This window comes from Drosophila takahashii, chromosome 3L (genome assembly GCF_030179915.1).
Source record: "Drosophila takahashii strain IR98-3 E-12201 chromosome 3L, DtakHiC1v2, whole genome shotgun sequence".
NCBI classification, from domain to species: Eukaryota; Metazoa; Arthropoda; class Insecta; order Diptera; family Drosophilidae; genus Drosophila; species Drosophila takahashii.
This window is the reverse complement of record NC_091680.1, coordinates 6,049,989-6,075,382: the sequence shown is the minus strand read 5'-3', so window position 1 is coordinate 6,075,382 and position 25,394 is coordinate 6,049,989. Positions and strand designations below refer to the sequence as shown.

Here is a 25,394-nt window from a genome sequence, read left to right as displayed (position 1 = left end):
CTTAAAGCATTTCGTGGCGATTGCATTAGTTTCTTGGTAAAATACTATAAATAATAAACTTTTGCAAACTAATGCATTTCTAATCATAAATTCGCTGATACCCAATTTAAAATGTATTATAATAAATATTAAACAGAATAAACAATGGAACTTAATTCCAACTAAATAAATATAAATTTACATTTATCTCAATAAACTGCAATCTCTGTTCTTTTCAGCTGGACGATGATTTGTGTGTGCTGCCCGAGTGCTGAAGTTTATAATTTATTTCAGCAAATAATAGTTTGATTGATGGCCCAAAATGAAATGCAAATAGATTTAAAGCCGAAAAATCTGGGGCAAAAAAGCAAACAGTTTTCCCTTGGGTGGCGAAGATGGGGAAAATCACCACTGTCACTCAGAAAAAACAAAAGTCATTTGGACAATGCAGTGGAAATGTGATACCCAGTCCCTTTTGGCCATGCGGCTGAAAAAGCACGTCACGTATTCGACATGTATAATGCGCAATTCAATTTTGATCTAAACACGCATTATGCAGCATATTACGCATACGCCATGGTGCCCAGCCCATAAAACAGAAGCAATTTAAATGCATGGCCTCCAATGCGGAGTTCCGCCTGCTCACCGACTTTTCCCACATTTTTCGACTGTCATATTAACGGCCTTTGCATATTGAAAATGTTTTGCCTGCAAAATTTGTGACAAACTTTCGACGACACACGAGTCGTTGTGAGTTTTCCTTTTTGGCGTTTTGGCTCCCTGCCAGCAGATACATATCTGCCATTTGCGGATGCCGAGGACTATAACCAGGAGTTTGTGTCCCCGGATAACTGAGAACTGAGAGCACTGAGCACTAAGCCAACCGGTGAGTGGCTTTGAACAGGTGTGTGCAGGTGGCAGTTGGCTAGAAAAGGTTGAGCGACAGGTTTGGGCTTCAATTAAAATGTTGCCGAAATTGCTTTTTGTTTGGCAAATAAACTAAACCTGAATGGAATATCAACGATGTGTTGAAAATGTGGTGCAAACAGAGGTACTACTGAAATTTTTAAAGGGTTAAAACCAAGAGCTGAATAACATTATTTTACCACTCGGAAGCAGGCAAATAAAACATGCATTTGCAAATTTGTGGGGCCATAAATTCTTTAGAAACAAACCATATAAGATAAAATGGGAATTTATGAAACGAAAATAAAAGCGAAATGGTTTAATTTGCAATCGGAATTATGGCAAAATGTATATATTGCTAAAAACAAAATTGTAAAATGGAAAAGCCATTAAAATTAAAAAATTAAATAACAAATAAAATACACTTTTTAACTAGGCTAAAAAAAAACTTATAAAATCGAAAAGATTTAAAGAGTGAACTACTTATGTAAATGTGACAACTATAAAACACGTTCTTCATCTCTAGGACTTGCGAATTTTCCGCATGAATACTTCTGCCAAATCAAGTTTTATTTCACCACAAAGTCGCCGCAGAGACTTGTGTGCAATTTGCATAAATCACGTGGCAAGACTCGGTAACCCAAATGAGCTTTCAAAGTTTTCAATAAGAAGCCGTCAGCAGATTTCACCTTTTTGCCACCTTTTCTGCCACCTTTTCAAATTTCCCCTCATGCTCTCATGTGACAAAACTTTGCCATTGCATGTCGGTCGCAGCATCGATTTCAATTTGCCAAATTGTCGGTTTCGCCCGCTCGGATTTAATTAAATGCAATTTCGCTGGCAAGGACATGGTGAAATGAAATTCGATGTCCGGCTTACATTGAATTTTTTATTCGCAGGTCAGAGCCTGTGTGCTCTCTATCGCGGTTTTTCCTCCTCGTCTTTTTTTTTTGTTTGAGTTGCCCAGCCCGGTCAAATTTAAACATTTTCATTTACTTGTCTGTCGTTGGCCTGGTCGTTGTCATCCCTTTTTGCCCCCCGCCGTTCTTCCATTTCCAACGGTGGTGGCCTCTGCTACTTTGTCATGCAAATTAACGGGTATATTGTTGCGACATCGCGACCAAAAGCCGCAGCTGTAAGTCACACAAAGGAAGGTCCTTGCAGGATCCCAACACGCATGTGAGTTCACTGAGAATATCAGTATTATTTACGAAACAAAAATATGTTTATTAAGAGAAATTCTAACCTTGAACTTGATAAAAAATTAATTAATAATTTTAAGGTGTTTTTTTTAGAAAATGTGTCTAAAAGTATGCAATGAAAAAATAAATTTTTATTTTGGAATGAAAAGTTACAAGTTGTAAAATTGGTATCTTTCAGGATTAAATTGATCCCCAATTTCCTTAGATTTCTTTCGGTGTTTATCTTTATTCGGGGGAGGCAGGCACTATATGTGTTGGCCATAAATAAGCCATCGACGGGATTAGTGCGAGCGAAAGTTGATGGCCTGTACTTTACCGCATATGCATGTATGCTGAATAATTAATTTTTATTGATCGCGATTGCGTACTGACACCCAAACACCAAAGCGGCATAGGCACAGACAAAGAGGCTTTGTCTGTGGGGCATAAAGGGCTTGCGAGGGCTGAGATCCGAGGGTTGGGCGCCATTGTTACCAGTGTGCCGCATAATTATCAGCACACACTGTTGATATACTGTCTTTACGAGGATGTATGAGGATATACTATGGATGTGTGGGCGCACTTGCCGCTGTTTACCCAATTGTATCGCGCTAATAAAGCTAATGTGCTCGCTAAACTGTTGGCCATGACTCGTATTTGGCCCAGATGACCCTAACCCAACAGGACGTAACCCATCCAAAGCCAACCCAGTTAAAGCCGAACGAGAAGTGCGCTAATTGCCTTTCAAGTTGTTGACTGAACCATCCCATTTGGCTTTCCCTTTGCGTGCTGGGGCTTTTGGCTTGGCCAGAACAACTAAGTAGTGTAACGGCCAACTTTCAAGTGGTGGCAGCAAAAATATCGGAGAACGAAAGTTTGAGTGGGATGCCGGCTGAAGACGTAATCGATGTGGCAACTAAACTAAAGTCACTTAAAGAGTTCATCATTTAATTAAAAAGCTTTTTGGATTTTTAAATTAATTTAACCAGCAGTGTGTATTTGAGAAAAATCAACTGATGTTCCCTAAATCTTAAACTTTTGTAAAAATTTTGAAATTTAATTTAAGTCTAAGAAAAATCAAATGGTTCTATGATTTAATTAGACAAAAATGAACAATAAATAAAATAAAAGCTATATTTGCTCCCTTTCCTATCAACTTTAAATTTGTATGATTTAAATTTAAATTCATGAGGCAATGAGGATTAAATGTAATTAATTTGGTCGTCATTTAATTCAAAATTAATAAATAAAAAAAGAAAAACCTACATTCCCGCGAACTTTGAATTTAAATGACACAATTATCGGGTTTAATGTAATTAATTTAAATAAATATTTACTGTAGTGTAAATAACATTACTTTAAACAATCGCGGCTATTTAACTAACCCATTTGAATTTGTTGATTTTTCACAGCAAGCCTTGAATTTAAATACACTTTGCCTTTTGTGATTATCCTCTACTTTGTTTGCGCTGCAACCATTGTGCATACTTAAATAGCGCAAAAAAAATGTGTAAAATATGTGAATGCAAATATGCAATCAGGTTTAAATCCACATATTTGATTTTCCTCCGCTGATCTGGTTTTTGACCCCGAACCACACTTAAGCCAAAGCCAAAAGGCAAAGCCAAGGGCCGTCAAAGCCAAGTCAATGGCAAACCAAATATTTGGAGAAAGCTTAGGAGACAAAGGATTTGGGATCTCAAAACTGGGCTAATGCCGAGCAGGTGCCTCCTTCATCTTCATCCTCCACCTGGGAAACCTTAAGCCAAATATTCGCCGTAAAACAAAGGCAAAATGCGAAAGTGCAGTGTGTAAACTGCACGGCACTCGACAGACAGCAGCGAACTGATTAAATATCCGGGACGCAATTCAGCATCCCTTTTGGCTCAAATGTACACTCAGCATAATGCGGATCCATGTAGGGAAATGTAATTTGAACGCCAAAACAAACAGCGGGCCGGGGAGCCGTTTTGAAAGGCTGCCAGGAAGTTGGTTGGGCAGGTGCTTGGGCTAAAAAACAAAGGCCGCCGCTGGATATTTACCCAGTGAGCCATGCCAGTATGCAGCTGAAACAGCAGGAGCCCCAGTATAGTAGTATAGCTTTTCCAGCAGCTTTTCCAGCTGCCGCTGTGGGAGCACAAAACAAAGCCTTGGTAAACAGCCCAGCAATGTGATTAAAAAATAAAGGCAAACGGCACAACAATGGAATATGGAGCACGGACCCAAGATGTACACGGCGGGAAAAGGACAAATGCATTTCGAAACTTTTTTGTGGGTTTAAAGGTCGTAAAAAAACCCTCGGATGGCTTTTAAAAATTGTACTTATTTTTAAAAATATTTATTTATTTTTTAAAATATTTAGAGGTCATTAAGACCCTAAGATGGTTTTTAGAAATTGTATTTAAATTGAGAAATAAAAAATAGTTTTTAAATGGTTTTGGGTATATTTGAAGGTTAAAAAAAACGGAGAGATGGCCTATTAAAAATGTATTATTCTTAAATAATATGAATAACATAGATTTCTTGAAGAACATCATATATAATTGTTCGTAGTGTAAAAGTAGTTTATTGCCTACTTTCAGGCACCAAAAATTGAGTTTTGATATCTCAACAGGTTTCTTTATTATTTAATTTTCTGTATTTCTCTGGACTACTAAATTATTTTTGTTTAAGATATAGTTTATAACTTGAGATCCAAATGTTAATATAATAAAGTCTGATACTCAATAAACAAGTATTGTACAGCTGTAAAAACGTTTATAAAATTCTAAAATTTTTAAAATTTAAGGCGTTTTTCTCAACAAATATTTTGAATTTTTTTTATTTAATTTATGGAGATTTTCAAAATAGTTTAAATCACTTTTTAATATGAAAATTACTTTTAAATATTAAAAGCATCTTTCTGAAATCTAAACCCATAATATTTGTGGTATTTTCTTTATCTGCACTTTGACGCTTGTGTAGTTTAAAGTAGATGGTTATTTTTGAAAGAGTAACTCACCTCGTAGCGTGTGTCGATTTCTGGCAACTTCTCCAGGAACTCCTCGACCATCTTTCGTTGCACGTGCGCCGAGCAGAGCAATCACACGCATACACACACCCCCCTTACGCACTCACACACGCAGCCACTCACGCACACTGACACACAGATACAAATAGTATTAAAATTGACACGCACTAAATGAAAGTTTCTGCTTATCAATTATGGACAACTACTAATTGCTGCCGTAGGGCTTAATTATTTTTGTGGTTCTTTGGCATTTGACAATGGTTGAAGCTGAAACACCTGTTGTTTCTTTTTTTTATATTTTATATCTATAGTATTTGCAAGTCACACACTGGGAAATTCGTAGGTTGCTGTCCTTTTTGTAGAGATTTTTTTTTTGGCTGAAGATCTAAGATAAATCTAAGGTTTTTGCACTTTCCGTTGATGTCTACTAGTGATTGTCTTTTGAAGAAGAAAAGGGGGTTGCTATTTATTTCTGGTCACTTGGCACTCGATTTGGGCGGTAGTTTTAGTTACACAGTCGAACAAACGAAGATACAAAGATACAATATTTCTTTTGGGGAAGCGGAGAGGAAAAGAAGATGAAGCTGCAGCGGAACCAAAAAACATGTGCCAGAAGCTGAACTCGGACTGCTCTGCCTTTTTTTCGACCCCAAGTGTGTGTTTTTCGAGAGACCAACAACGAAGAAGCGCTGTCCGTTCAACTGCCGTTCAGCACTAACAACAAACTGCAGAAAAACAAAACATTTATAGCCAGGCCAGAAGAACGACGAGGACGAGTCCTCTTCGTATGCCCATCGTATTGACGAACGCCTCGGCGGAGATGATGATGTTCTAAAAACAGAGTGAGATGAGGCTGCTGTGTGCCGAAAATTGAAGGCAGGCAGCCCATCGCCTGGCCGATAAAATGGAGGCGAAATGAAAGCGCTAAAAAAAGTGTGGCGCGCTTTTAGGCGCCGGCGCAAACTGAATTTCAAGGGGCAACAATATTCCGATTGTGACTCCACAGAGAGTCCCAGTATGTATATGGAATTCCGGGGAATTCCCCTCTCCAACTGACACACATTCAACTCCAGAGAGCTTGCAATCCAAAAAAACAGCATCAGCATCTGTGGATTGCAATTCAAGTGCCGAGAGGAGTTGCATGTTGCATGTTGTGCCGTGCTGTCCCTTTGTTTTGCCAGCACTTGGAAATAATTTGCTGCTAACGAAGGCGGCGCCACTCAAAGAACGTCTCCTTCTCCAGCTGAAGGACCCACTCCTTCCACTCTATCTATCTGCATTTTTTCACCCAGCAAAAGGGGAACCTCCTCGTTTTTCTAAGCCGGCTTCTGAAGTCGAGCAGTTATCATTAATCTCGAGCACTGCACAACACACGCTCTCAATCGATTGCTGTCAGTGGGTTTATGTTTGCCTAGCAATTACCAACGGAAAAACAACAATTACTCCCAGGGGGTACGAAAAGGGGGGCTGAGGGGATCTATGAGGACACTTAGGGCTAACCCACTAAGCCATTGAAATCAGGAACTCGCACAGGTAAATAAGACAGCTTGTTAAAGAAATCACCTATGATCTGGATTTTGCATAAAAAATACGCTGCACTAAACGAATAATTTCTTTATCTTTACTGTCGAATTAAAAAAAAAAAAATGTAAACGTAATTGAACAATTTTTTTAAGATTGTGAACAGATATTCCTATCTTAATAATTAATTAAAAACATCGAAAATATACAAATAATTAAAATACCCTAATAATATTTTATATTTCAAAATTTATTTAACCAATAGTCCTCACTTATTTAATAATTTATGCCTAGTCATTTAATTAATTCTTGAGATGAAAAAAAAACTTTAATGGTAAACTTACGAAGATAATATTTTTGTTTACCCACAATAAATGTCATTCAAATTAATGAAACATTATTTATTTTGTAATTTTCTTTTAAAATCATTTAATTTGATTGAACAAATATTTATACCATAAAATGGCAATAAATTAACCTATTATGATCATATCTCAGCACTTAAACAGGGAACTTGCTGAGCCATTGGAAAGCAATCAAGAACAAGTAAAGTTGCCCTATCGACTGGACTCGGATTGAGTACTCACCGAACCCATAGCTGCCATGTCCTGTCCCTTCGAAAGTCAATATTTAATCCCAAAGTTAAACTGCGTCCTTACTCGCTGGCCAGTCGAGAAACACTGAAACACTGAACGGAACGCGGCTAATCAGAGTAAAATGGTCGCCGCGATAATGCAACAATTGGCTCCCCACACACACGTCATCGAGGGTCCTTGCGCCCTTCCTTTCCCTTTTCCATTTTCCCTTCCATTTTTATTTGCTTTCTCCTTGCTTTCACACTAGAGAATGTCAAAGTCAATCGTGTGTGGGGGGCGTGGGAAAAAAAACAATTACTTGTCATCAGTAAAAGCTGAGACCGAAATAAGTGGCACTCGAAAATTATTTCCCCGCATTTCGGTTCATTCATTCAACGTGGCGATTTTAAAGTCCTTGAACGCAGCTGCCTAAATGGGTTTTTGGTTTCCAGACTCGCAATGAATTATTTACACGGCAAACAGGTGAATTAGCACAAGTGCGGGCGTGTCCTGGCCAAGTGCAAATATGACAGAAGCACGTAGGTATTGAAAAGCTTTGAATTATTCATAAAACGAGCTATTTTTAAATAAACCGCCAGTATTGTAATTGGCCAATGACAAGCAGCTTGCTGTGAAACTTTGCCTATTTTGTTGTACTTTTCTTGTAATAATTTTATCAACTAAGTGTCAGTACTTAAACAGTTCTAAAAACTCATTTTTAGAATATTATTTTACTTAATCGAATTACCCGCCAAGTTTTTAAAAGTCATACCTTACAAATCTACTCGCTATGAAACTCAGTTTGCCTATATAGTTATCCCTTTCAAAAATTGGTTTATATAGTTGCCCCTTTCTCTCCAACTGCTTCGTCTGAAGCCAAACCAAAGCTGCCGGCTATGAAACCACCTTACACACTATATTTGTCCCTTTCTCGCCTTCACTGCTTGCCCATATGTAAAGCAGTGTACTCCAACGGTTATTTGAATATTTAAAAATAAAAACAACCATTTCGTTTATAATTTGTATTTTGAAATGATTTTCATATAATTTCTGACAAACTTGAACATTTAATTAATTTCATTATTACACATTTATAAATTTCATTTGTTACCATTTTCGTTCGTTCATCGTTTTGTTTGCGTTCTCGGACCGTACAATTTGCTATTTACTTTTATCCTTTTATTTATTTTACTTTTTGTTTGTTTTTTGATATTTCATGTTAACGTTCCTGGCATTTCTGTTCCCACTTATGTTATTCATTAATTTCATTAATTATATATCCGTATAAATGTATGCATATGCAGATTCAGATTCTCCATCCATTGGCTTTACTTGGAATACTGGGATCAAAACGATACAGAGAGTTTGGTTTTTGGATAGCTACAAAATACATAAATACTTTTACAAAAAATAGTTAAATATTATGTAAGCTTTCATTTCGTTTCGTTTCGTTTTTCCCTACGTACATATATATATATTTTAATAAATACTCCCCCTCTTCTGTCCGTTTTGTCATGCGAATTCAATATTTTTTGGTTTGGTTACTCACTGATTTCACTAAACACTTGAATCCTCAGCTTGTCTGCTTTGTTTTTAGCTTTCATTTTAAGTACTATTGTAGTTTTTTTGCTTACGAATTAAGAGTTGTGCTTAAGGTATTTGCGATCGTTTTTATTGTTGCTTTTCTGAATTGATTTTCTGATTTACTATTTCCTTTCTGATTTTTCTGATCTTGGTGAGCGATTCGCATTGGATGTAAATGACTATCAGTAGAATCCTTAGATTAGTTTACGGTTTACGGTTTATGTTCATATGATACGAATGATTGTAGGCAGGTGGTTGGTGGTTTTCACTTGACTTCACTTCGTCCCGACACAAAAAATGCTACCTATCAATAATAACTACGAATTAAAACTAAAGCCCTAGAACTTAAAACTGAACAGCCAAAGAAACTAAACGTAATCCTCCATCATCGTTTTGGATATGCCAGTCAAACTAGCTGAGGCCGGTGGCGATCGTCTGTTGTGGCGCCTCAGAAAGGTTCGCACTTGGCCATCCACTTGGTGCTGCGGATTTGGAAGCGATAGATGCGGATGCTAATGAGGAGGCGGGTGGGGTGAGTAGTGGCCGCTGAATGCGATCCAAGGCCATCTGCCATATTTCCATGCTCTCGTCCGGCTTGATGGCGTGATTTGTGAAGAGGAACGGTGGATCCTCGAGATCTGCCTCCCCGCTGAGCAGCGAGCGTACGTCCTTCTGTTCGAGGTAATATTTCAGCGGTGTAATCTTGCTGCCCGTCTCCTCGGCCAGGATGCCCGTGATGAGGACATCGTCCACCCAAAAGTACTTGGACTTCTGTGCCGCCTCAAACAGCCGACGAACGACGTCCGGGGCGTAGACTATGGCCATTCCGGGACAATACTCCGGGTAGAAGCGATGCGGGTACTCCTTATAGGTCACTCGCCATTTGGACTGGAAGAAAAAAAAATTCCTTTTAATATTAACACTTTAAATAAGTTTTCTGATGTACCAGAGTGTAATAATTTACTCTAAATACTTTCAGATAAGATAACTAATTTATTTCGCCATTGTTATCGCACACTTTACAAATTACTTAAGCTGCCTTAATGATAATTGGTTTTTAATTACCAAATGTATATTTTTTAAAAGGGAATTAAATCCTCACCTTTCTATCTTTCAGTCTACTTATTTTCAAATGTTTTTTTTTTAAGAGAGATTTAAAATATGTCATCATTAATCTATTCAGGAAACAAAACTATGTTCTGTGAATTTAGTTATTATAATCTAGACAAAATGACTTAATTTCCTGTTAGAAACTTGTTCATTATTATGCTGTTTATGGAATTTTATGAATCTAATTATGTTTTTGATAAAATTTTGATAAAAATGAAAAAAAAACTAAATGATTTCTTGAAACTAATGAACTTTAGGGAAGTTGACCAAGCTTCCAGCTATTCATACCCATATGTTCAAAGAATTTTATAAGATTAGGTAGTTTTTTGATAACATTTTCAGAACTATTTCCTGCTATACATATATTTCTACGAATTTACTTCAAGAGAATTTCCTTAAAACATGTGTAAATTATCAAAAAAATTTATGAGATTAGTTAGTTTTTTGATAACATTTTCAGAACAATTTCCTGCTATTCATTTATTCATAAGAATTTACTTCAATCGAATTTCTTTTAAATATGTAAAAATTATTATTCGCTACTAAACTGAAAAAACTAGAGAACGAAAAAAAAGAGCAAATCACCTTGATTTCAAAATTTCTTCTTACTTTTTGAGAATAAGTGTTCTTGAAATTAGGCGTAAAGTTTTCTTGATTTGGTTGATTATGGGTATATACATATGTATATCTTTTAAAACTACCTTTCATCAATAAACTCCACAGTTAAAGGTTTGATAAACAAAACGGAGTCCTAATAACTTCAAAAACTTAAAAGCAAATATTTTCTGTTACTTTACCCAAATATTAAAGAACCACTCACCCTATAAGAGCGCTTCACCCTCGAGTGGCGGACGACCCGGCAGAGCATCAGCTGGGGATCCTGGAGCATCGCGAACTCGGGCAGCGAGGGCGTCGTCAAGTACTTGACCAACTGCGGCGTGTTCATGAACACATCATCATCGACTTTGACCAGCAGCTGGGCCCCCGAACACTTCTCGTTGAACCACTTGAGGGCCATCACATGCTTGTAGGTCATATTCCGATAGGCGTCGTCGAAGTTGCCCTGGATTAGGTCGCCGTTTAGGTGATTCTCGCGTCCCAGGAACTGTTGCCACCTCTCTGCATTTGCGCCCACTCCGCCTACCAGGAAGATGACCTTCAATGGCGTTCCATCGATATACTTTCGATCTGCCCAGGTTTCCCTGATGATCCTCCGCTTCTCCGTGTTCCTCACAGCCGAATGGACCAATATCAACACCCGGACATCCTTATCACAGGCGGGCTGATCTATCAGATAGACAAAGTTATTCAGATCCATCAGTTGCATACTACTCCCATTGGGGGCGGGCGTTTGGCTCCTTATCGCAGGGGGCGTGGCCGCCGAATCGAATGTGTTGCTGCTAACTAGGCTACTATCGCTATTGTTATTGTTACTAAATGTGCGACTAGGTTTGGTTTGGTATGGTTTGCTCCTGCTGCGACGCGATCCACTGTTGGCACTCTGTGTTTGAGAAGGGGGTGATGGGGTGCTACTTCCGGTGATACTACTGCTTCCTCCCCCAAAGTCCGCCATTATTTCCGCCTCCAACATCGGCGACTGCTGCACACTGACCAGCCAAATGACCAGGCACAGATTGATGCAGATGAGCAGCAGGCACAGCGATCGCTTGTCCATTTCTAGCGGCTTTTAATTTCCTCAAACGGACACCTCAGACGGAAGCGTTTTCTGCGTGCCGCGGCCATTTAACTCCGGATCCAAGTGGCTGTAATGGGTAAAAGTAAAGAAAATCAGTTAATAATCGTTCAGTGAATGCACAGAAAAAATTGGATATGATATAATAAATTAATTAAGCCTTTTTTTAATAAAAATAATGTCAAATAATATAAAATAATATCAATATTATCTTTAATTTTAAACTTTATTGTATTTATATTAATCTTGATATAGTCATATCAAAATAATCTTCAAAAACTATTAAATTGACCTGCACATATCGGCCTGATCTTTTGTCAGCTTTTTTCTGTGTGGCCACTTAAAAGCCCACTTCCCACCTTCCCTTCCTAGCTTATCGCCAATGCGATAATGACCCGGGGCATTAGGCCAATTGGCTGTGTGGCAGCATGACATGTGGTCAATTTTCTAAATGGCCAGCAGCAGGTGTCAACAGGTCGCACATGAATTAATTGAAGAGCATTCACTCCTCTCTCTATCTCTACGTTCTATTTTTTAGACCGAAAGTTCACTGAACTGACGTCACTTAATCCATTCGAGTAAAATGCCAATATAACGCACCTGCCATAATTCATTCACGGCTATGAAGAGAAGAGAAGTGCAAACACACCTGATGGATTCCCGGGGACTTCCAAAATTGAACTGAATCCTCGCGACGGAATCAATCGCCACCCCGCCACTAATCGAAAATGAAAAATGCTCCAAAGATAAGTTGAAATTATTGATTTATTGGCCACACTTTTGATTGCTTTGTCAACAGCGATAAAGGCGATTCCTCGAATTTGAGGCACAACTTTTTGTGAATTATACTAAATGACAACGGAATCGATGACGTTCAGTTTGGGGCTATGAAACTGAAACCTTATCGAAATGCCGAAATCGACTCTTTAATCGTTATGGTAGTGCAAACATATTAATTGGCCGTACTATAAAAGCCGGTGGCTACTTGGGCTCACTCATTTTCAGATAGTTAAACTGTTTCGCTATCAGACGATGATAGCTGTTACGTATCAATGAAGTGGCGGAATGTTTTTTACTACACTAGTTGCGCTTATCAAACGACGCGAACAGAAAATGTAATTGCCCAATTATGGGACTTTAAGTAACAACAAAAAATAAATATAGCCACTTCTTAATGAGTCAGTCTATAAGAAAGAGCAAATGGAATTTTTCGGTAGACTTTTGGGTTAGGACTTTATAGAAATTTATTAAAAGGTTATTATACAATTTTAGCTTACATATCCTATTAAATAATTTCTAAATATTTAATTGCACGAGTTTTAAAATTATTTTTAATTGAAACTGTTTATTTAACAACATTAATTGACAGTTTAACGATAGTTTTGTAATTTAATCATTCCTTACGATTTATAATGATGCAATTAAGCTTATCTTATCGGGTAACCCCTATCTGAAATAAGCGATAAATAAGACATTTATTTTTAAACTTTGATTATATTTTGCACTCAAAACGGCTTTCAAAGCACTTGAATCAGATTTTGATTGAAGGTCATAAAACAAATTAAACCAATAATAAAACGATTAGGATATCAAACATAGCTGATTAGATAGGTTAACGACCCACCAAAATTTGGAAGTCCTATGTTCAATTCTCAGTGCAAAAATTAAAAAAAAGATTTAACTAACCATTACATTGAGTTCACAAAAATATTTAACCTAATGTGTAATTAAAAAAAAAGAATAGGAAAATCTGTATATAAAAATATTAAATTAATTAATATTTATTGTTGTTTATTGTACTTTTCAAAAGATTTCTTATAATTTCAATTTCATTCCATTCTCTTTGTTTTTTCCTCTTTGGTATAAATATATTTTGGATATTTTCGAAGGCAACCGGAAGACGCACTCATGCACATTTCCGCAGATAGTGCGCCACAAAAAAGGAACAATAGACTGCAGTCTTCACCAGTCACGTATTCCAATAAAGTGTGCACACGAGTTGCAGTATAATTGAAATACAATGTACCCGTTGACTCCGTGGAATATCGAAACAACAGTCTATCTAACCGCAAAGGCTTAGCTACACTCAGCTGATTATCGGGTGTTTGAAAAACACTCCCAAGGGACTTGATTAAACAACGTCTGGAAACGGAGGTTTTCGATTAGATTGCCAGCGCGTTTTTTTGTCGATAAGATTAGTCCCCTAATGACAGATGGGTTGTGCCCCAAAATTCCGCCCTGTTTTTCATGTGCATAAAGTTAGCAATGCAACTTTTGAAAATGCAAATTTTTTTCTATCGACAATTTGCCGTTATTTATCCGTAAATTATTCGTGAAAGAAAAAAATTTGCCGCTCAATTATTTTTAAAATTATGAGATGTTCTGCTAAGTTGATATCAACTTAGCAGAACACCCCCACTAAAGTTCAAAATTTCCAAAATCTTTTCTAATGGGAATTTGCCGTTATTTATCCGTAAATGATTTGCGAAAGAAAAAATTTAGTTGCTCTTGTTTTAACCTTTTTTTTTTTTAAAAACATAGTTGTTCTGCTAAGTTGATATCAACTTAGCAGAACACCCCCACTAAAGTTCAAAATTTCCAAAATCTTTTCTAATGGGAATTTGCCGTTATTTATCCGTAAACGATTCGCGAAAGAAAAAATGTTGTTGCTCCTGTTTTAACATTTTTTTTTTAAAAAACATAGTTGTTCTGCTAAGTTGATATCAACTTAGCAGAACAACTATGTGTTTTAAAAAAAAAAATGTTAAAACAAGAGCAACAAAATTTTTTCTTTCGCGAATCATTTACGGATAAATAACGGCAAATTCCCATTAGAAAAGATTTTGGAAATTTTGAACTTTAGTGGGGGTGTGTGTTTTAAAAAAAAAAATGTTAAAACAAGAGCAACAAAATTTTTTCTTTCGCGAATCATTTACGGATAAATAACGGCAAATTCCCATTAGAAAAGATTTTGGAAATTTTGAACTTTAGTGGGGGTGTTCTGCTAAGTTGATATCAACTTAGCAGAACAACTATGTTTTTTAAAAAAAAAAAGGTTAAAACAAGAGCAACTAAATTTTTTCTTTCGCAAATCATTTACGGATAAATAACGGCAAATTCCCATTAGAAAAGATTTTGGAAATTTTGAACTTTAGTGGGGGTGTTCTGCTAAGTTGATATCAACTTAGCAGAACAACTATGTTTTTTAAAAAAAAAATGTTAAAACAAGAGCAACAAAATTTTTTCTTTCGCGAATCGTTTACGGATAAATAACGGCAAATTCCCATTAGAAAAGATTTTGGAAATTTTGAACTTTAGTGGGGGTGTTCTGCTAAGTTGATATCAACTTAGCAGAACAACTATGTTTTTTAAAAAAAAAATGTTAAAACAAGAGCAACAAAATTTTTTCTTTCGCGAATCATTTACGGATAAATAACGGCAAATTCCCATTAGAAAAGATTTTGGAAATTTTGAACTTTAGTGGGGGTGTTCTGCTAAGTTGATATCAACTTAGCAGAACATCTCATAATTTTAAAAATAATTGAGCGGCAAATTTTTTTCTTTCACGAATAATTTACGGATAAATAACGGCAAATTGTCGATAGAAAAAAATTTGCATTTTCAAAAGTTGCATTGCTAACTTTATGCACATCTGTTTTTCAATTATTTCTCATATTTAACTTTATGCGATCGAAAAGCGTCACAAGTTTGAGGTTCCGGCCTCGTTGAGCACGCGAAACGTTATAAAATTTTTATATTCATGTAAATTTTTCGCCCAGAGTCAATAGTTAGTTCTCTGTAGACATGGTTAATATAGAACAGAAAAAAGTAGAGAGCTGTACTAGTTGGTTTATTAATGGTTTTCGGATGGTAGCACGCAATATTAGGTTGGCATGTCCTTAGACTTTTAGGCCAATTGGAAGGGTGTTTTAGGGTTTGGAGCTCAACAGCCGGATGCGACGGCCTCAAGATATGCAAAAACTAATTACAACTGAACCTTTGACCTTTGCCAGCTGTTTGGTGTAGCAAGCAACCAACCTGGCCAAAAACGAACTGCAATTTACAAGGCCAGTTCTGCAAAATGCAAAACGAAGTTTCGCTGCAGTTGCAGTGACTTCGAGGGTGGTTTCAACATAAATTGACTGCCAACAGTCACGACATTTAGCTTGTTGGCTCTTAGCTATTAAAATAAAAGTGGAAAAATGTGTTCTCTTTTTTCTATAACATTTTCTAATCCAAAAATATTAAATATTTATTTGAAATGCTTTTTCCTGTAAATTACTCTAAATGATACAGCATTTTATCATTTATCTTATATGCACAATTAAGTCCAACAAGCAATCGATTTTTGTATGCACGCCACACTGACCTTTTAGTGTGCAATTAATAACAGAGATAATTATCTGATGGTCACCCCTTTGAGGAAAAGTCATCTTCATAAATTAACTGAGGGACCTGCATACCGTGACATATGATACGAATTCAATTAGGAAATTGTTTTACTGACCTTTGAACTTATGTACGTATAAAGCTACTTTGTTCGATGTGGACGATAAAGAAAAAAGCGATCTTTAATGAAGATTATAGATTTCTTTTCTTGGGAAATTGCTTTAATGACCCTTGAACTTACGTATACAACTTTGTACTGATAAAAAAAACCAGATGGTTAAAAAATATTTATTACTTCGATGATTCACTGTAAAATTAAGATGGATTTTTCCCAAAAGTGATATGATTCTAGCATACATTTTAAAATACTTTTTTTTTACTTTTTGTAGTTTGTTATATGGATTTTTACACAAACCTATTGAATACAAACATTGTAAAATTCTAACCTTGAGAACTCAATTAGGAAATTGCTCTAGTGACCTTTGAACTTACATAAAATATTTATTACAAACATTGTAAAATTCTTATCTTATACTCTCCCCTATGATTGCCTAGCCAAAGTTTATAAAGCTTATAAAATGCAACTCCCCTTTGTTCAAACACATTTCTCACGTACAATCCTCACCTTTGTTGCCATTAAAGTAATCATCACACACCTCTCGTGAACTTTACAAAAATAAGCCTAGACTCCGGTGTTTTTTTTGCATAGAAGGGGATGGGTTTGTGGGACGTCTGCCAAAGGCTGGCATTTTGCAGTCGATAAAATGCCAGCAGCAACGCCGAATAACTTTTTCAAGTCGAAGGTTACATTTTATCGTGGTCTGTGGTCTGAATGGGCAACAAAAAAACAACATCAGCAGCAGCAACGACAATAGATTCGCCTGCATTTTGAGGGCAGGCGTCGTCTTCTATTGTTTATCTGGTATCGTATCGTATCGGGCTTTTGATTAGTTACCAACCAAACGACCGACGAAGGATTGTTTTTCATTGAATGGCAAATGGCAGCAGGTTGGCACTGCGAAAACTTGGCTGCTGGCCAAAAAACACTTTGAATGTCTGTGTCAGGTTATCCCTCACTTGTGTACAATGCTACTTTCACGTGCAGTAGCGTATCTTGTGCCTTGTGCCTCGTGGCAATTGCCATCAATCGGGAGTACAATATTTATATATACAACAATATAGTGAACTAATAAATAAACACAATACGAGGGCCACTCGCAGCAATAATATCCATTATTCCGACTCATTACAAGGCGAGCACTCAGACTCGACTGGTAATTAGCGAAAAATCAACTTTAAAGTAGAGAAAACAAACAAAGAAACAACAACAACACTGAACAGAAAATTTTATAGTACTATTCATAGTAATGTTAGGAAAAATATGTACTTTAAATAGTTAACCTCACTAAAAAATAGTTTCAAATGAAAATCGAAATTTAAAAATGAACTTGTTTAAATACATTTTGTTCACATTTATAAAACAATTTACAAAAAATATTTAAATTGAATGAGAAATTTTTGGATTCACTAAGATTTTCATCAGTGAAGCTCTATAACCATAAGTGCAGAAAATTGCAGTTAAAGTTGCCTTTAAAAATAAGTTACATGTACGCACCGGCAGCATCCATCATTTCAGAGTTAACCAATTGAAAGTGTGGAAAGTGGTTGGGATTTTTTTTTCGCAAGTCAGGTTCTGCTAAGCAGCTGAGGATTATTTTTTAAGCGGAGAAAACAGCTTTAGGTGTGTGTGGTAATTTTAAAACCGGTTTTTGGCGTTGGTAATTGCAACGCAAGTCACGTTAACTCTGAATGATTGAAAAGTGTTTGCGTTCGACAAAGAAATATTCGCAGCCTGAACCCAAATATGAGCTGTAATAAAACAATAAGCCATTTGTTATCAGCATTTCCTTATTAGACGCCCATAAATGCAGCCTGTTACTTAAGCCTCGTGGGACTATCTGTTAAATTGCACTAAATTGCTCGCTTTTAAACTATATATTTTCCATGTTTATATTTATTCCTCTTCATATTTAAAATTCACGCACACAGGATTGTTTTCTACTTGGGGCGGGCAAATTGGTTGGCGTTTGACTTCATCCAGTCCAGGTTCGGCTTTCTTAGTTGGGGGCGGTACGTAGGCACGACTTAAATCCAATGCCAGACACATCCAGAAAATCAAAATCATAAGTTTGGACCAGAAAAGTCTCAAAATTCCCATTGTAAATTGACTTTTGTGTTTTTCCAATCAATGTCAAAGTAAAAACGTAAACGGAACACTGAGGTATTGGAGTCTTTGTATCCGCTTATTTATCAGCTCTTAAGATCCTTCAGTTGCTCAAAAGAATAATCTTTTAAAAATGACTATAATAAAATTTAAAATGTTAACGGAAATATTTTTTTTAGGATTTAAGTTTCAGAAGTTCGTGACTATTTTTAATTTTATCTTTTTCTTACATACAAATAACATTTATTATTGACCAAACGCTCTTTTGCATTTAAAATATAAAATTTAAAAGTCAATATGGACAAATAAAAAAAAAAGTGGCTATAGTTTTCGTTTTGAAAGATTTTAAACAATCTTTTTATACCCATTACTCGTGTTTATCTTGTTTTATATATATAAATGACATGACTAATAAGCCCATATCAAACGCATTTTGTATACAATTCATTTGAATACGAATAAACGTTTCTAATTGCTTGGAATTTTCACAAATTGATGCTGGTTCCATTGTTAAAGCACCGACGAGATGTGAGGGAAATTCTGGGAAACAGAAGCATGGAAATGCTGAAATGCCCAGCTGGAGATCGTATCTGTGTCACTGCAATCTGAAGGCATCTCGAGATGGGATAGCAGATCCCAGAGAGCGTTGCATTCGCCACTTGGCATCCTGTCGCCGTTGCCGTCAAATGGGAGTCAAGAGCTCAAGCATTAAACATTAAACCCCGCCGGCGGCCAGACAAATGTCCCTCACATGTTGATGGCTCACAAATGTAGCCATACCAGAGCACTCCATGTGTGCCTACTACAAACAAGCATACAGACCAAGTACACATGCCAGACACACTAGGAGAAAAAAAACAGCTGGATTCAATCAATTTGCACATGGCCATAGAAAGTTTAATAAATAAATATATGATATGCTTAAATTTAAATTGGGCGAGAAAACATTAATGAAATTGATGTCGAAAGCTATGTGCATCATTGACAGAAATTTAGTTATAATAATAATAAAAATTAAAAATATTTTTCTACTTTAAGTGGACGATTTGCATTGTTGAATTTGAGAAATTTACTCAGTTGAAATCAATCAATTTGCACAGCAGGGAAAAATTCATTTTTATTTTTCACCAATCAATTTTCAGATCGGAATCAATTTTAGTCAAATAAATCAATATATATGTGCTTATATATGTATATGCTTCAATTTAAATTGTTCGGAAATATTTTTCAATGTCTTATGGATTCCTATTCTTAAATTCTTATCTCCAACTATTGATTCCATTTTTGAAGTGACAATTGAAGCATTGTTTTTACGGTTCATGTCGTGACAAACATTTTACATTTTTAATTGCCTTGCTTAAATCGATTTTTCGAGTGCATGGCATCATGCTGAGAGCCACGGAAAACTCGCCCTGTCCCAGATGTCGAAAAATGTGAGTCACAGCGGCTTGAAGGAGTTTTCTGCAGACTGGCAGAAAAAAACATATAGAAGTAGAAGAAAAGTAGGGGAGGGGTTTGGGCTGGGAAAACCCAGACGAGTTTTCTGCTGCTAACATGCCGCAATTACAACATGCTGAGGGAGTTTTCTTTCCACTGCCGACAGCAAACATTTTGTTGCGCTGCGGTTTGTGGGTGAAAACTGCATATAGGCTGAGCTGCAAAAACTTTTCCCATTTTCATTTCCATTTCCATTTCTACTCACGACAGCACGCACACTCACGTGGCAACAACAAATTGCGGGGCAATGCTAAATAACGATGCCAGACAGATATTTAGGCGAATGCAACCGAGTTGGGGGTGTGGATTTGGATGTGGAGGTGGATGTTGCATGCAATCGCAATTGCCATCGCATTCGCAATGTTAGACATCGCAGGCAGCGGATGCGGATGCAATCTGCCTCCGAGCCTCCTCCGACAAGGAGACAAGTGGCTATAAAAAACTCAAGCATCAGTCAAATGAAGCAATTTCAACCTTTGTACATTCAATTTATTATTCTCACAAACAAACTTAATGGAAAGAAAACTACATGACTAGGTTTAATCAGTATTTAAAGCGTGTCTAGTCATAATATTTCTGAGCATACATATTTATTATTCACATTTTTCATTTTCAGTTTATGTTTTTAATTATGTCGAATTCCTAGAAATTGTAGATTACGAAATTCTTAAAAACAGGCTTCAAGTTTTGTGACCTTAATAATATTTAACAATAAAAATTTAAGTCAACATTTTAAAAACATATTTAATCATAATTTCTTTGAATTTGAATTACTTTTTTTTTTAGTTTTTTGCGCAACTGAAGTTTTTGTCAAGATTCTTAGAAAAATTTTACAAAAATTTAAACAAAATTTATGCTGCCAAGTTTGTGAATCATTAAAAATCGTATAGTTCTTTAAATTCATTTTGAAAAAAGAGATTAAAAATATTTCAGAAACAAATTGAATCATCCGACTTCACTATTTCTTGTATTATCAGTGTCAGGAAGGAAATGACTAAAAGATAGTTAAAGAATTTAATATGTGATTTAAGTCTTTAGGGTATTTCCCCGCAGTGCATGGCCACAAACCCATAATTAACTCATCCATTCCAGCCTGCGGCCGTAGAAAATACATAGTTGCTTGCATACGGTATTCAGGACATGGATGGCGGAGTTTCCTGTTGCCACATAAAGTGCAGAGAGCATTACTCATAACCCCAGAAGGGAGGGGGATGGGGATCGCAAGAAGTGGGGGGAGGATTAGGGTGGACCGACGACAGGGCGACGACAAATGCATTGCAGCTTGATTGAAAGACACACAGCAGACTGTGAGTGACAAACCAGCGGACCCCGCAAATTGGCAATTAAAAAAGCCAAAGGGGAGGGGTTCTTGGAGGTAGAGAGAAATAAAAAATATAAATGCAAACGGGGACACGCCCAAGTTGAGGTCCTGCCTACTTTATAGTTTACGACCTTCCTGCAGGGTTGGTCAGTCACTCTCTCGCACGCTAAATAATTTATGAATACATATTCCTTAGCCTGCGTATGAAAATTTAATTACGCGCCTTTTGTTTACATTTTCACAGGCCAAAGTTCAGTTCGAAACGAGTTTTTTGCACGCACTCGCCGAATTTCTTATGGTACAATGGTCCCTCGATCAAAAAATACAATATACAAAAAAACATATTTGTATTCAAATAAGGAAAGCGAAATAAAGCAAAATAAACCTAAGGGGAAACGCCTTGCTGAAGAGGGCAATAAAAAAAATGCTCGTGCGATGACTCAGTGTTCTTCTCAGGGGTCTGAGAGTTCACATTTCTGCTAATTTGTTGCTTCGGTTTTTTATTAACATTAATGCACATTTTTTCGCTGACATAAAATTACAAGGAATTCTACGTTTTCGAACCAGGTCGATTTAGCTGGTTCTCATAAGAAACCGTACACACAGCTGATTATAAAGTAAACAACAATTTTATTTCCAGCTCTATGGGGCTATGCAAATATGTAAGTTTTTACCATTAAATTAAAACTAACATTTGGTTAGAGTTCATTCCAGTGCGAAATTTTCCACATCTGGTTTTTATCCATTTACACGGGCAATAAATAAGTTCGAAATACTTGCAATATTTATAGAATTTAAGCTCACTCACAAATACGTGAGGGTTGCCCCTCTTTATCTTAGAATTGAAAAGAACATTTTCATTATAAATGAAAAAACACATATTCATTTATTGCGCACCATGGGAATTTGAAGTATGCATGCATATATTTAAATAAATTTATAATTAAAATACGTAAATGTTTGACAAATAGCTGTCTACATTTTATTTGATAAGCGAAAAGCACGGTAGGGTTCAGCTTAAGTGATTAAACATTCTATTTCCAAGGTACCTGGAAATTAAAACGGTCACATGTCTATCACATGATACACATTCATATAAAGCGGGAATAGCATACGATTCCCAATAAGATTTAAGGTATACTAACCCAATAATAACCCCATCATAAAATAAAAAGTTTAATTTATTTTAATCAAAAAAAAAGTTAGATAAAATTTAAAATAAAATCTTTTAAATTAAATAAATATAATATAATTTAAGCTAGCAGAAAGCTTGCTTGATTAGTGCTTAGTTTTCAGAAATATTATCTTGATTTAGTTTTTTGGAAAGTTACTTATTCACTTCCCTTGTGACAAATATCTTAGAAATGTTGTAATCTAAGTTTGAAAAAATCTAAGAAACAAAAAGACAACAGCAATTTAAAAAAAAAATCAAAATGGTAAATAATTGTTTTGTTAGTTCCAAAGATTAGATTAAGTTTTAATGAGAAAGTGAATTCATTTTTATTAGACTGTTACTAAAAAAACCTAATAAAAAAGTGGCGACACTTGGCTCACTACTCAATTATTTTAAATTATTTTATGATCATAATTTTTCCACGATATCAAAAATTTGGACTCAGAAGCCACTTTGAACTCTGGTTATTAAAAACGAAACGCAGTTCGGCGCGAAATGAATATTCGAGCGCGGTGAGCGGTGAAACGGGAGTAAAAGAGAAAGCAAAAAGCTTAAAACGCTGACGTTGATGTGTGACGTTCGTTGGCGGCGAATCTCGGGGTCACTGTACGGACCAATAAAAGTAACACCGCCGACGAATGTCTAACGCTTCGCACCGCCGGTTATCAGTGGGCCAGAAGGCGCAAGTGGGCGCAAAAGTAGCAAACAGCGGCGGACGGGCAAACAAACAAACAAGGCGAAGACACAGTTCTAAAAGGCCACTGACAACAATTTTTTGAAATTCATTGTACGACAAAGACAGGTGATTGAGGGAGCTGGATACAAAGGTGTGTGTGTGGAAGTAGGAGAGCGAGAGCTTCACGCGGAAGCTGCCGCAATTAAAATCAGAGCTTTGGCAACGAGCATGTGATCGAAAATTTAGAGTGATACAAAAAACATTGGACTTGAAACGATATAGATAAAATTGAGAGATAGATAGTATTGTATAGCTGTCAAGGTCTTATATGGATTTAAACAAATTTAAAATTTTTTGTAGTTTGGCATCCACTACACAAAATATATAAGACTACGGTATACTCGCTCTCAAAGTCTTACATGGATTTAAAAAAAATTTATAAATTCCATATATATCCATATCCGCAAGAAATACTACATACATTTATGTACAAAACGAATATTTTTTATCTTTATTTTGTGGGAAATAGTGCTTAGACTGTAAGTAAGTTGTTCTACTTATTCCTCATGGGTTACTACATAACTGATATAAACTAATTCTTAAATACAAAACCATATTTTTAATTAACCCCAGAAGATCTTACTTCTTTCAAATTCCCTTCCTCTAATTCTTGATTAGTTAATCAATTATCTCTAATTAATATTTTACTGTAATGAAATTGGAAAGCTAAACCGAAATACTAATGGTATTATTCTGAATTGAACCGGAACTTTTGCACAACATAAAAATGATATAAAAACTTATGCTTCATGCTTATCTTTATGGAACCGTGATGAAACGAAAGTATAGAAGGTTCCACTGTAAGTGATTAAGTAAACACTCTCGCAATCTTGAGCAAACATTCGCTCGCGAGCGAGGGAGACGGGTAGACAGGCGGAGGGAGATGGGGCGGCGCGGCACAGTGGGACAGGCCAAGGCCGAGGCGCCAAGAAAGGCGAACAAGGAGCAAAGGAGCCAAAAAGGAACCAGACAAACAGGCATGCGTGCCACTGTGCCTGAACTTGTTCAAGGTCAGTCCTCAGCGACAGCGCATGCTAAAAAAAAGTGAAGAAAACTCTTGTTGTTGTTGGAAAAAAGCAAAAAAAAAAAATAAAATAAAGAAGAGCAACCACAACAAATCCGCTGGCCAAGTTAAAGGCGACCAAAAGAGCGAACGAAAAGATAGCACACACATATGGAAAGAGCGAGCGAGAGAGCAAGTGGCCGCCCCCGCAGCAGCAACAACAATGGGTTTTTGTGTTCAATGGGATGCTGATAAGAACAAGAAGCAAGAAAAGACGAAAGCCCTCCAAAAGATAATAAAAAACCCAAGGGCTGTCTTAATTAATATCTTAAATTTTATGCATTTTATGTTTTCATATTTTCATATTCACCTTCTGGTTGTTTTCCTCGCTGTCTCCTCATTTGCCTCCCATTCTGGTATCCTTCCAAGAGCGAGAGAGAGAAAGAGAGCGGGAGTGGGAGAAAGCAACTTGGGTGCGTTTTTTAATTAATTTCCGTAAGAAACACACACGCACTCACACACACCCATCTTTTTTAGGTAACAGTTAAAAAACAAAGTTAGGTGCGAAAGAGACAGCAGAGAGATGGGGAGTGCTAATTTAACACACACGCGCACACACTAGCGAATTTTGTAAATATATTTTTGGCATCAATTTGTTGTTGGTTGGCAGCTGGAATATAAATTTATTTAACACAATTTTCAGGCAAACACACAGGCACACCAATACACACGCGCGAGGAATGCAAAAGGAGAGGAAGAAGAAGAAGCAGGCTCGGCTCTGAAGGATGCTGTGCCTGGATTTCCTTTTTTTTCGCTGCTCTTATTAGGCGTAAAATGCTCTTTTATTCACTTCAAAATTTGTTCATTTGTTGTTGTTTGGCTACTATTGTTTATGCGTTTTGTTTCTCTTGAAGAATAAATAAAAAAAACCTAAGTACCGCCGCCACTCGTAGATAATTTTACCGCGCGGCTATAATTTATTGAGTATCATGTCATAACTCAAATCGTTTTGGAAATCGAAAGCCAGTAATATTACTTCACGATTTCGATTTTGTAACCGGCGATAAGTCAGCGTCGACTGTGCTTCTTTTTAGATATATTCTTTTTATATTTTTAAGTCGGGAAAAACACAAGCAGCGCGTTTCAAAGGGTGCTAAAATGTGAGCGTTTATACTTCACCATCACCAGTCTTGTTGTTTGAATTGTCTCTCGTGCTGTTATCGCTACGCTCTCCCGCTGTTAATGCGGCTAAACTCACTGTTAAATTTTTCAGAGGCTTAGGAGTGTTTTTAAAGGGGTGTGAACAACATTCATTCATTTAAAGTTTTAATTATTTGAAACTATATTTTATTATCATTTTGTATCATCATTTATCATATTTAATATTTAATATTGTTATTTTTATATCGTTAATTTTTTTTTAAGTTTATAAAATAATTATTACAGATAACAATTTTATTTTTTCTTACTTTTAAATATTAACGTATAACA

General features: G+C 36.3%; 2 protein-coding genes across 8 annotated transcripts in view; both read right to left on the bottom strand.

Annotated features, from left to right (window-relative positions):
* LOC108068930 (band 7 protein CG42540) overlaps window positions 1-7,242 on the bottom strand; it is a 42,142-nt gene extending 34,900 nt beyond the window's left edge. For 2 of the 3 annotated variants that reach the window (XM_017158801.3, XM_017158798.3), the window contains exon 1: window positions 5,068-5,777. In XM_017158801.3, the coding sequence (XP_017014290.2) occupies window positions 5,068-5,118 (51 nt within the window). In that variant the 5' untranslated portion in view covers window positions 5,119-5,777. Of the gene's footprint in view, window positions 1-5,067; window positions 5,778-7,184 lie in introns of those variants that run through there. The other variant, XM_070215288.1, reaches the window with a different exon arrangement.
* Window positions 7,243-8,179: 937 nt separating this feature from the next.
* On the bottom strand, window positions 8,180-25,075 carry LOC108068933 (lactosylceramide 1,3-N-acetyl-beta-D-glucosaminyltransferase A). 5 transcript variants are annotated; one of them, XM_070214935.1, is made up of 4 exons: window positions 24,842-25,075; window positions 24,274-24,573; window positions 10,687-11,629; window positions 8,180-9,644 (listed from the first exon to the last, which is right to left on the bottom strand). In XM_070214935.1, the coding sequence occupies exons 3-4, from the start codon at window positions 11,539-11,541 to the stop codon at window positions 9,168-9,170; spliced, it is 1,332 nt and encodes a 443-aa protein (XP_070071036.1). In that variant the 5' UTR covers window positions 11,542-11,629; window positions 24,274-24,573; window positions 24,842-25,075; the 3' UTR covers window positions 8,180-9,167. The 5 variants fall into 5 exon arrangements, with proteins under 5 accessions (XP_070071036.1, XP_070071038.1, XP_070071035.1 ...); XM_070214937.1 differs by having other exon boundaries at window positions 24,940-25,075; XM_070214934.1 differs by having other exon boundaries at window positions 24,274-25,075.
* Window positions 25,076-25,394: the final 319 nt, after the last annotated feature.